The 13447-nt window shown below is 39.6% G+C and overlaps 1 protein-coding gene across 1 annotated transcript; it reads left to right on the top strand.

Annotated features, from left to right (window-relative positions):
- The first annotated feature begins 2055 nt into the window (after positions 1-2055).
- Positions 2056-13059, top strand: LOC135714532 (cone-rod homeobox protein). Its single transcript, XM_065237915.1, has 3 exons — positions 2056-2363; positions 12377-12488; positions 12548-13059. Exons 1-3 carry the CDS (start codon positions 2157-2159, stop codon positions 12943-12945), a joined length of 717 nt encoding a protein of 238 aa, XP_065093987.1. The 5' UTR covers positions 2056-2156; the 3' UTR covers positions 12946-13059.
- The last annotated feature ends 388 nt before the right edge of the window (positions 13060-13447 follow it).

Genomic DNA, 13447 nt, shown 5'->3' with positions numbered 1-13447 from the left:
TGACAAAGTAATAAGCGTTCAATACCTAACACCTTTTCGTGACGGTAGCAATTTTACATTTTTGACTTACCTGTACCTGTACCTTCTCGTAAGACGTATTGATGCTTTGTTCTATATAAAAATTAAATATGAATGATTTAATTTTAATTCAAGATTCCATAGTAATGAGTTTATAAAATATCGCTAAACTCGATTTTTTGCTCAAAAATTTACCAACTTGTTATGCATCAGATAAAATTCAAAACGAACTTTCATATTCTAGAGGAAATCAGGTAAAATAAACTTGATCGCTATCACACAAGCCAATCATCCCATTTTCCCTAGTGTATCTTAAATATTTCCCACTCATCCAAATGGATCTGTCTGTTTGCTACTTCTGTCATCAAACTATGAGTCAAAAAAAAATCCTCAAATTCCCATATACGGCCATGGCGATTCCAAGAGAAAGTCAATTAAGAGAACCGAGATTTTGTATTTGATATCTTTTCAATAACTTTATAAAACAAATGGAACTTGATTCTTAATGCGGAAAGCTTTGCAGTGGTAGTATAAAGCAATATGCACGGCTATTTTATAATAAGATGTTGTTATTTTTATTTAATATCATGTTTTGTGTGTAACCGTAATACTCCAAATAACGGGCGGTTCATCAATCCAGACATTTAATTTTTAATTAAGTATTCCGAGTACTCTTCAACATAATAAACATGTGTGATGAACGATTTAATGTTAAAATTGATGTGCTATTTTGAACATGGTAGATATTGATAATCAACTTTTAAATGTGTCCGAATTTCGATGCTTGCTTTGCGGTACTTGAGACGCTGAGATGACATGGACATTGCCGAAAGGATTTCAAGATTTAAAAATACGTTTTACAGTGTACCCCTTTCATGAATCAACATCTAGTTGACATCGACTCACTGAAAACTGTTTTTATACACACTTACTCAGTCTGTTTAATACTTGATGTCAACATCTCGGATCGAACTCATTGAACTTCCTTGAGACATTCCATCCTCAAGGACAAGGTCAGAAGAGCATTTTAATTATTCAAATGCTTGTTCCTCGAAATTCAATGCAGTTAAAAACCTAGGGGTAAACATAGAACGCACATTGTCTTCCTGACATCACCGTGGAACAAACTCATTAATCAAAATAATCCCTTTATTGTACCTCTGCACCCGTTCCAAAATGATGTAACGCTAAACAAACCGAATTTCCATACAATTTTTCCTACCCTCAGTCACCATTTTCGCCACCATATCGCATTATGATTGGCTTCAATTTGCCCCGCCTTTTTAATAACAGCGCGATAGGACGAAAAACATGATAATAAACAACCGCACGCTGCTGGCAGTACAGTCCTTTATCCAATTTTCCTCGGATGATGCTACGACGGAGGCGCACAACAATGTTGGCACCCTTCTCTCCGAACCATTGAATCGCAGCAACAGATCCTTGATTTAACCACACAAAAATTATCATAATCTCAATACATGCTGAGGCGGAGAGAGAAGGAGAGGTGTGACAAGCTGAGATAGAAAGAGCATACGCGATCATCATCATCACACCATCCTTGCAACATAATAACAATAGGAGCGCAAGCGCTAAATATAATTACGTTACCGAAGATTGTCGTGGATAAGTGGGAGGAAATATAATTCAATTAAATATGTGCAGTGGCACACTTGTTTCCTAGCTCTGTCTAGAATTCCCTCGGACTGAAGAAGAGTGGTTGTTGTTGTTGTTGTTGGATGATTACTTTTTAGATTTGTTTTGCTGTAGGATTTTAATTAATTGTTTTTTAACTTGGGAAAAGGAGACAATAGCAAAAATTTACCACCCCAATCCAAGCTAGAAGGCGGATAATAACGTGAAAATGAGCTACCGCACTCTCCGGGCTCATTCGATTCGCTCCCTCTCTTGAAAATACTGCAGACCGCCGCGTGCTGTACAGGGAACAGGATATTCAAACAGGGAGGCAATGTAGATTTGCATCAATTTTAAGGGATGTTTATGATAAAAATCTGCAGTCCTATTGTAGGCCTGGAGCAGGTCGGTTGTGCAATTCGAAGGGAAATAAAGCAAGTGCTCATAGTATAAATTGCTCATTGGTAGTGAAATTGAAAAGCTTGGAGATTGATTCCAACACGATGGCTGGACCGTTTCTGTCGCCACTGCCGGGTGACTTGCTAACGGAATACATGTTCGGTCGCAGACGTCAACGAAGGAATAGAACTACTTTCACGCCACAGCAACTGCAAGAGCTGGAGACTCTGTTCCAGAAGACGCACTATCCGGATGTATTTCTTCGAGAGGAGGTTGCCCTCAGGATTAGCCTCAGTGAAGCACGGGTGCAGGTGACGTGATGTGTTCTTTTTGTTTCTGGTTGATGTTCGTTGTTATTGGAATAAAATATGACTTTAAATATTGAATAATTCAATGAACTGTGATATAATTTAAGGCATGCAGAATTGTTTGAAAATGTATTGAAGTGTGTATTCAAAAGTCATGTGCTTTTCAACGTTAATGTACTCCGCTTAAGGTGAATATTTGCAGAGTCCTTTTTGCATGACACTTCGAAATTGCATATGTCAAAATAGCAAGGTCAAGGTGTTTGTGAATACACGTAGCAGACACTAAAATCAATTGTTTGCTGCGGAGAAGACGTTGTGGGTAAAGACATGCAACGTCGGCAAGCATGAGAGCTCTCAATTATCAAGTGTGGGATTTTTAACGGAACATTCCATGTAGAGCAGCCCGAACTGGAAAACGAACCCGCTGCTCTAAAATGGTGATCCTATAGTTATGGTTTCATTGTGGATATTAGTACGAGATTAATTAGGTCCCAATCTTAAGTCCGGAATCTCAAAATTTTCCTAAAATTGTGATCTCGAAAAGTCCGGCACCATGGTCATCGAATCTGATATCATTCTATGATTATTAAAAATCCAAGTGCTCTCCAAAAATCCGAGAGCTTAATTAGATTTAAAATTGACAGTTCAGAAGAGTTTACTTTAATACGGGATCATTAAAAAATATCCAAGGAGATGTCAACAAACTATGAGCAAATTTTATGATGGATTTTACGCACACTGAAAAAATTCTAAATTTTAACCATCGCGTAATATTTTCCCTCGTTTAACCTTCCTAATGTATTAGGAAAAATTTACACATTGTTTCGGCCAAAAATGACTGCCATGTGCTAGAAAGGTTAATTTTAAGCTATAGTCGGCATGAACAACGAAATTGTTTACACCCGTGTATGCAACATTGCTAGGTTTATGCGATATTTCAATTTAATTTATATTAAATAGCGAGTAAATTTACGCTAAATCTAGCGTTATACATCGCAGAAATTTACATTGAAATTACAAACTGTACAGGAGCCACCCCCTGCGTGGACAGTTATCCATACAAAATTAAATTTAACAATAAAACAATAATGTAAGCACTGTGAACATTCAACAAATCTCTCACTCTAAAATTATGTGGTTTTTAAACCGCATCCCGCATTTTTTTTTCTTTTTCAATTACAGAGTCTTGATGATTTTTCTTAGTTCGACGTCTTGAGATCTCGAAATAAAAATGTCTGACCCAAAATTTCAATTACTTTCCAATCCTCAGATATTGATGATGATGACAGTGGTCTACCAGCGGCGCTGGTGGTGTAGTGGAAAGCGTGATTACCTCTCACCCCACTAGGCCTGGGTTCAATCCCAGTCGGCTCCGCCGGGATGTTCTGAGGCATACCATCTCTGATCACGCCTTCCATCGGAAGGGAAGTAAAGCCTTTGGTGCCCGGTTCATGAGTTGATGGGTCGATAGATATGATCCAGGTGTGGGAGCTGCCTCCTTGGCGTCGGTAGCATTGGTGCTCTAGACGGAAAACAAGATCGACGGAAAACAAATCAAAGGAAACAAATAGTGGTTTACCACTCATTGTAGTACAGAAACTAGTCCGATAGCTGTGGGCTCTCCTCACTGTTGAACTTGATTAAACATAATAATCTCTGATTGTCATTAGCAAATCGCTGAATGAAGGGCCAACATCGAAGGGACGGATTGATAGACAATTCGCCTATTCATTTCCTTGGGACAGTTAAGAATCTCCTTCCAACAACTTGATCAGCCAATTGGTCAGAAAACGAGCCATCTAACAGGAAGATGCCCCAATGAATGGGGAGAAGAGCCTGCCCTTTATCTACGAAATGTTAGCAACAGGGAGTTGAAATCTTCACTCTCCCCATCCAAATCGCTTCAATTGATGGTCCCTCCTCATCCCGAATTTTCGATATATAGTAATATGCAGTGTTGGAAAAATATCAAATAATCGCTCTTCCGTTCACTATCAACCATCAAGCTGTCAAAGGCTTGAAAAGTCTATCTTCCATTTAATTCCACTTAATTTGGTATCCATGACGGATACGTATTTCGACTACAATTTGCAGTTTTCATCAGTGTCATTCCCACTAAAGAACTTATCAAAATCTAACCCCCTTAAGTACTCCTCTCCTAGGTTAAAAAAGTCAAGATCACAGGTATATAAATGAAACTACAAAGTGTTGAATCGGAACCTACCTAGCTAATAAAAACCAAAGATTTAAGCAAAGTAAAGGAGAAAAAGTTGGAGGGTGGTGTACCGCATTGTTGACGTAGGACTACGAAATTTTTGTTCGATTTTCTAGTTTGTTGTTTCGGATATTATTTTGTAATCAAGTGAATTTCATAACTCAACTTTTTTGAAGTGTTTATTCGCGTTTATACATATCACTTGCGCAGGAAATCAGTTTGGCACGGCATTTGTGACCAGCATACCTTCCGGTGGCATAAAACAGGTAAAAATTTGCCCAAATCTGCCAATAAATTTGTTTGTTTTGCATTTGCTTATAGCAAAATAGTGGACTTTTCGAGAACATTAACGCCAAAGAACTCACCAACACACTTTTTGTCACATGCCTCATGCATGTGATTTGGTTTACAGCACACTTCTTCCGATATTTTGATCACCTTATAGAAAAGGCGATGACAGTTGAATATCGGGAATTGGAATTCAAATTATTCTTAAAAATATATTTATATATTTGTTTACTGGTTCAAATTACAGCTGGGAAGATAAAATCATTATTGCAAATTGAAATTGTTGTAATGTTTTATCGAATAATTTACCACTTCAATGAGGACCGCTACTGTTCTCTGTTTTATCAAATTAAATAAAAAATATTCATTCTTTAGGACAAGAAAGAGATGTGGAGAAAAATGTTTATCTTTAACAATGTATGTTAATTGATATGTAGTATTGGCAAAAAATACAATTTTAGAGAGAAATAAATGTATCATATAATTTAATTCTTTTTAGACGAACTTTTCTTGAAACAATAAACATAGAAAATATATAAGATTCTATCAAATGTTTCTTCTCTAAACTGAGGGTTGACATAAAAATCACATAAAGATAATGCAAAATGCAAAGCAATGTTAGGATAAATTTTATCGTTCAATTTTCTAAATTGCACTGTGGGAGTCCCAATTAGTAGTTGGCGACGCATTATCTTTGACCGCTTTCTTGTTGGCTCGACACATTTGAACGTTTTCAGCAGCGGTCCGCGTCTGGTTCGCAGGTTTTCCTGCCTCCTGGTCTCTCACGCGCTTCCGATAATTGCGGAGATATTTAGCTGCCATGTATTGAGACATTTTGAAGATTTGCACAGAATTTCTCAATAAACACTTGTCTTGCTTCGAATATTGACTCTATCCAACGCGGAGTGTAAACACTGAAGCATTTACTGTACCAGTTGGAATTTAAAGAGAATGCTACAATGCATAATCACGATGCTCTTTGAATATGATGTCTGTGTTTGGGAAACAATCACAAACTGAAATTTTGATTGCCTTTCATTTTGAACACACCGGTAAAGTACACAGACTCCTCCCATCATGAGTAGTTTGCTATCAAGTTGCAACACTGGCTCCTCTCCTTTTGTACTCTCTGTACTCTGTATTATTCAACGGTTCGGACGATTTCGAAGATGTCGCGTAGTAGGAGAATGCATACGATGAGGGTTTCTCAGTTTATTAAAGTGAAACGGAATAAATTTAACCCACCAATAAGACTACAAATGCTTGGCACGACCAGTCATCGATGCTTGATGTTTGTCGTTGAACGGGTGAATCTAAACTAAGCCAAAAGCGTAGTTAGCAACCTGTTATATAGACAACCAGCTCTGCCGGTACCATATTTTCTCGCTTCCCATTGGCTACATACAGTCATGATGTCCTGATGTCCGTGATGCCGTCACCTATACTGAACACGCCAAGCGCAAAACCGTCACATGGATGTCGTCTACACTCTGAAGCGACAGGGACGCACTCTGTACGGTTTCGGAGGTTAAAACTTATCACCAACGTAACAAAACGGCCCTTTTCAGGGCCACCAAGTTCATTTTAGAAAAGTGTAACGAGGTAACTCTAAGACCACTGGGTCCCGAAGAAAATCATTATTATTTTTGGCTCACTCAGTACCAGAACAACGGTCCCAAGCAGTCCCAAGCTATTTCACTCACCCCTGCATGTTCTGCATGAATCCACACACCCCTGATGTTATCTGTCAAACTTTCATAGCGAATCAAAACAAACATAGTGTAGTAATAGAATTTCAACTAGAATAGGGTACGTTAATCGTTTGCTTGGGACCAATAGGCTACTAAAGTGGTGAGCCAATTTTAAATCGTTAGTTTCGTATTGATTGTTGAGTGTACTTTGTATGTTTGTACAAGGTATAAGCGTAATTACCTCGGTTCAATCCCAGTCGGCCCCGCCGGGATGTTCTGAGACATAACATCTCTGATCACGCCTTCCTTCGCATTGGTCCCCGTTTCTTGAGTTGTGATGGGTTGATAGGTAGGGTTCAGGTGTGGATGGCATTTGTGCTCAGTACGGAAAACAAGATCGACGGAAAACAAATCCAAGGAAAAAAACGGAGAGCATTTTGTGTGGTCGTTGGGAGCGTGTGGTTCTGAATTGGCAGCAAAATCTACCGCAATTGCATCCACCCTATTCGCAGACTTGTTTCAGCTAGGAACCATTCTCTGATGACTGTGTTGGGGAAGCAGCATATGCATTAACGTAATTGGTGGATTTGTTAGTTATTTCGAAACTTTTGGACAATTCTTGAAAATTTCCAATTTTTCAATAGTTTCAACTAGAACATTAACAGTCAAAAGCATTGTTATCGATGCGTAGAAATATTTCTGATCGATTGGTGATAAATTTTTTGAAATTGGTCCAGGGGAATCTAAGATATTAACGTTCAAAATCTTTCATAATTTCATTTTTTGGTTTTCATAAAATGTACCTCATCTTCCCGAAAGACGTAGTCCTACGTCAAAAATCTATACAACTCTCTAATAAGGAAAATCCCAAAGGCTTGGTAGCCATCTTAATGAAGTAATGAAATTGGGTTGTTAGCGGAATGCTTGAATAAAACAGCAAAAAAGGGTTATCTTCCATTTAATTCCACTTAATTAATGTGCAGTCTTCATCAGTGTCATTCCCACTAAAGAACTAGCCCCCTTATCGTAGGTAAAAAAAAGTCAAGATCACAGGTATAAAAATGAAACTTCAATGTGTTGAATCGGAACCTACCTAACTAATAACATAGCCAAAGATTTAAGTAAAGTAAAGGAGAAAAAATCTATACAACTCTCTAATAAGGAAAATCCCAAAGGCTTGGTAGCCATCATAATGAAGTAATGAAATTGGGTTGTTTCAGCAAAACATTTTACTGAAATGGGTTCAGCATAATAATATTTTACAAGAATTCAGAATTAGTATTTTTGGCATTGTCGACATCCAGCAAACAGATGAATGTCAGAGTAACACGCTGAGGACGACAGAGGATTTCTGCCTCTCAATGCTGCATCAGAACAGGAACTCGCTGTAGTGGAGTCCATACTGTCTGCTGGATTGAAGCAAATCAACGATCTGGTGAACACGAATGGTATGCTTCTTGACCTGGTCCTCGTCAGTGACTCCGATTGCATCGAGCTGTTTGAACCACCCTCTGCAATTATGAAAGTTGATTGTCACCGCAAGCCGTTGGTTCTAAAAGTTGACTCCCGTTCGGGAGATCATCCGAGAGATCATACTTAACCAACCCACCATTGCTGCCGCCGTCTCCGTATTCTACGACAACATCTATAAAGTAATCCAAGATACTGTTCCGGTGAAGACACGAAAATCTTGTTTGCAATTCCAACAACCTTGGTGGAATCCACAATTGCGTAATCTGCGTAACCGTCTGCGTAAAGCTCGAAAACGTTACTTTCGTTCCCGGACCGCACCAAACAAGTATACGGTGCAGCTAGTAGAAGCTGAGTATAATAGTTTGCAGGAAGCTCGCTTTCGTGAGTACGTCGACAACCTCCAGAGGGGTTTCAAGGAAAATCCATCGTCGTTTTGGTCTTTTATCAACTCTCGGAAAAGATCAGCTGGTATTCCCGTGGACGTCACCTACGGTAGTAGAAGCTCCACCACCGACACCGCTTCTGCTGACCTTTCCGCTGACTTTTTTCAAAGTGTTTTCGAACCCGATCAAACTCCTCCACCGCAGCAATACATTGATCAGCTACCAAGATACGACATTCACCTGCAGCAGCTCATCTTCAGTCAAGACGCTATTCTCAAAGCCCCTTTCTCAGTCGATCGATCGAAAGGTCCAGGCCCGGACCGTATTCCACCGTCTTTCGTCAAGAACTGTGCAGCATCGTTGGCCACTCCCGTTATGTCTATTTTCAATCAATCGCTTAAGGATGGCGTTTTTTCGGATGCCTGGAAGGTCGCCTCAATTACACCAATCTTCAAGTCCGGTAACATGCACAAAGTGGAAAATTACCGACCTATCTCGATCCTGAACTGCTTGGCCAAAGTTCTCGATAGTCTTCTGCATGAGAAGTTGTATCCAGCTGTTCAACCCATAATCTCAGAGTTTCAGCATGAAAAAGCATTCGACAGCCTCTAACTTGATGACTTACACGAACACTCTTATAGGTAGCATCGAGAAGCGTCAGCATCTAAGGCTTTTGACAAAGTCCCTCACGACCTAGCCATTATGAAGCTAAGCCGCCTTGGTCTTCCACCGTGGCTCGTTTGTTGGTTGAAATCATACTTATCACCCAGGAAGGCTTTCGTTAAGGTACGTGATTCCAGATCCGAGGTATTCCATATACCAGCGGGGGTTCCACAAGGGAGTCACCTAGGACCTCTCATTTTCGTTCTGTTTATTAACGACGTGTGTGATATGCTAAGTTCCTGTAAGTTGCTATATGCGGATGATCTTAAGCTGTACCGTGTGATCAAATCGATCGTGGATTGTTGCGCACTAGAAGCTGATAGAGCGATTGTCATCCTGGTGTCAGATGAATGGAATGCAAGCCAATGCTGCCAAATGCAAAGTTATTACCCTTACCCGCTCTCACTCTCCGATCATTTTTGATTACTCTATGAATCAATCGCCGCTGGAAAGGGTTAATGCCATTAAGGATCTTGGGCTCATCTTGGACAACAAATTAAGGTTTAACGAGCAGTTGCAAAGGCCAACTCCATACTAGGATTTTTGCGCTGCAATTCTGCACAATTCGACGACGTGTACGCCCTGAAAACGCAGTATTGCTCTATGGTCCGCAGTGTTCTTGGGCTCCATATCATGCTGTTCATGTACTGCGCATCGAGAGAGTCCAGAAATAGTTTATAAAGTTTGCATTACGACGTCTGCCATGGACAAATCCAGATAGCTCACCTCCGTACGAGCATAGATGTGCGCCTATTGGACTGCAAACACTAACAAATCGCCGAGTCTTTCTCCAGAGGATGTTCATATTTGACATGATTAGCAATCATATTGACTGCAGTTGTTTGCTCGGGAACATCAATTTTCACACTCCAGCTCGCCGTCTCCGCAACTATTACTTTCTGTGGACTCCCGGACATCGTACTGCTTACGGTTATAACAATCCTCTCGATAGATGTTGCAGACTGTTTAATGATGTGTGGGATATTTTTGATTTTAATATAAGTAGACCAGATTTTTAGAATAGGATTAAGTCATTTTAAACAGTCTGTATGGCTAACATTTCAAAGATGCTGGTTAAATAAATAAATAAATTTGCTGATAATCAGAAAACCGAACTTCCTGTCTACTTAAATGACAGTCGGGAAAAGCTTGCAAACACTATCTACTTCAAATTTAATTTTTCATTGACGTTTTTTCGGTGCCGTGCTTCCAGATATATTATTAGGTTCCGTGTATACATGGATCCAGCAATGAAAATTTAAGCGATAGACAACTGGGATGCCGAAAAATGGTTTTGTAAGTTGATTTTAGCTAAAAAATTATGTTTTTGCATGCGCTGAAGCATTTTTTTGCAAGCATATAATTGGAGGATAGCAGGAAAGTTGATTTTCTTGCACATGTGAAATTGCCCCACGGATAAAAAAGTACTGTGAAATTTACTAATTGCCAATGAATAAAATTATGATTAGCTGTAAGGTACTTTTAAACGTGTTTTTTTGTGTGATTAAGACTAAAAAAAATAATACAATAATTTGACAGCTGGTTCTGAACTATGAATCTGAAGAATCAGTAGAAATGGATACAAATTAATTTACTGTTATTTCAGTAACATTTCGTTGAAGTTTGCTGGAAAACCAGTTCAAGCTGTCATTTACATTTGTGTTGCTGCTTCAGCAATTCATAACAGATTTACTGAAAAATCAGTAAAAAGTTGGCATTTTGACAGAAGTTCGAATTACTGGAACTTTCAGCAACATTATTTTGCTGGAAGGTTTGCTGATCTTTCGTTAAGCCCAAAATCAGCAAATTTTTGCTGATTTCCAGTGATTTAAATTTGGTGTGTAGTCATCTTGCTAGAGCTAATCACAGACGGACATCGATTGTCATCCATTGACGGCAATCGAATGTGCAGGAAGGCAGCTTCCACATCTGCATACACACTTAGAAAAATTCATGTAAATTTAAGTGTTCTGAGACTGACATATGCATGCGTCAGTTTTGACATAAAATTGAGTGATAATAGACGCGAAATTTAGCTTAATCAAACGTACTTCGAGTACCGAACTTTTCAGTCTCGGGTTACGTCTCACCCATTATGTCAAAGATGGATTCCGTCACGTGCAAAATTAGGTATTTCTTAGTGTGTAGAATAACCGTAGTTAAGTGTTGTTGTATTCGCTGATTTGTCGCAGATCCCGCCTCTCAAACAAACAAAATTCAGGTCGCTCAGAATAGAGTGCTGATCCTTGATCGTCCCTTCGACACAAGAATTTCAGACCTCCACCAAGAGACGAGCGTCTAAAAATTAGATTTGAAAAATTTATGACATCAGACTAGGTTTGTGAAGCAGTGTAACACATCAGAACATGCTTTGATAAGCAATTTGTATATCTGGATCAACAATAGAAAAGGGCCCATCAGCATTTGTAAACAACCCGTTCTAAAGCCCTTTCCTCAGAAAACGAAGGCCGCCCACGCAAACCAACATCATCATTGGATAGGAGAAAGTTTCCGCTATACGATGATGGTGTTGGTGTGCGTGGGTGGCGTTTGGTTTGTGAGGAAAGCGCTTTAGAACTGTTTGTTTACAAATTCTGATGGGCCCTTTTCTATTGTTAATCCAGATATAGTAGGTTAGTTGAAGTGGGGCCTTCCTTAGCCCAGTCGGTAAAGGCACAGCTACAAAGCAAGACCATGCTGGAGGTGACTGGGTTCGATTCCCGGTCCGGTCTAGAAATTTTCCGGGTTGGAAAATTTCTCGGCTTCACTGGGCATAGAAGTAGGATTGGACTTGCCACACAATTATACCAATGCAAAAATGGTACAGGCATCGAAAGCTCTCAATTAATAACTGTGGAAGTGCATCCAGAACACTAGTTGAGAGCACGCAATAAGCTTGTAAATAGCAGTTATTAGAAGTCTCTTTTTTCCAATTTCAAATAAAGCAAGACGGATAACTGTATCAAAATACAAAACATACTGAATGTTATGAATGAATATTTTCGTATAAAAACCATCACGTAACGATTTTCTTACCACAGTGCATTTGTGGAAACAAACTTTGTTCGCAAATTTAGTTAACATGAAAATTGCAAAATTATTTAAAATCCTTCCGATGACCGCATAACATAATGTGTACATGCGGTAAATCATTGCAGATTTATTGGACATTACATAATCAGTTTTACCGAACATTCAAAATGTGTTTTTTGAGTTTGATTTTTTTTTTGTAAGATTTCCCTTTAAGATGATTTTGATAAGAAACGGAAGCTTCGCAATTCTAACGCTGAACACTCATTACAGGTTTGGTTCCAAAACCGCCGTGCAAAGTGGAGAAAGCAAGCTAGACTACAGCTATTGCAGGACGCATGGCGAATGCGCTGCTTGGGCATCAGTTCCCCACAATTAATAGTTGGTAAGTGCTTACTGTCCCGCCGCATCTTCACGTTCACTTGCACGCTGTAATCATTGCAGATCCGCAAAATCCTGCATCAGCCAACAACAATAACCCTCCCGGCAAGAAAGTCGATGGTTCGGGATCTCCTCCCAAGGAACCGGAGTTTACCTTGATGCATCCGGCGTTTCAAGGTCCGAACGGAACATCCAACAGCTCGATTGACACCACAGCCAAACGAAGCGATTCTAGTCATCCACTGTACCCATCTAGTCAAACCATTCCAGCGGGAATACAAAGTTCCCCTCCAACTCGCGACGATCGCCAGATGTACTCTCTGGGCCATGCTGCCGCTGGTGTTTCGAATCACCCCGAAGACTCCAACAGCAGCGATCTATCGGACGGATCGGAAGAGATTGATCTCACTACCAACGGTGGCTGTATTGACTATTCCAATAGCGGAGCAAATAGAAACTAAATTTAATTCATACTGTACATAGATTTTCTGGAAGCCAAAGCACTCATGTGAACTCAAACTAGTCATAGTCTTGGAGACATTCTATTTAAACAGATTTAAATACAAGCTCTCGTTCGTCATTTCTCCAAACTACACAGATGGCTGGATGTGTGGTGTATTTTATTTTTGTTTTACAAATCGTATTCCATCTGCTTTCTCCAGTTAATCGCTCTGATTGGATGAAATACTCCCTCTCCCTCGGCGTTACGCCCCCGCACTGGCCTAATTATTCTGCCCCATTTCAAGGATGAATGTGAAAGCGCGGTTATGATGATAAATCGCACAGTGAATGAATAATTTTTAGGAACGTGGTCAAAATTTGGCGGTACGATTATCGGATTCAGATTTCCTTAGTCAATTGAAGCTGATCAAGTTCGATAGAAGCTCGCATTCAAAACAGCTATTGGTAATAATTACAACTGAGGAATGCCTATTTTGGTCGATCGCATATGGCACATTTGTG

Source organism: Ochlerotatus camptorhynchus, unplaced genomic scaffold (genome assembly GCF_037179485.1).
Source record: "Ochlerotatus camptorhynchus isolate MF236.1 unplaced genomic scaffold, CSIRO-AGI_Acam_v1.1 ptg000659l, whole genome shotgun sequence".
In the NCBI taxonomy this organism is placed as follows: Eukaryota; Metazoa; Arthropoda; class Insecta; order Diptera; family Culicidae; genus Ochlerotatus; species Ochlerotatus camptorhynchus.
Note: the sequence above shows the minus strand (reverse complement) of the source record. Positions and strands in the feature narration are given on the sequence as shown.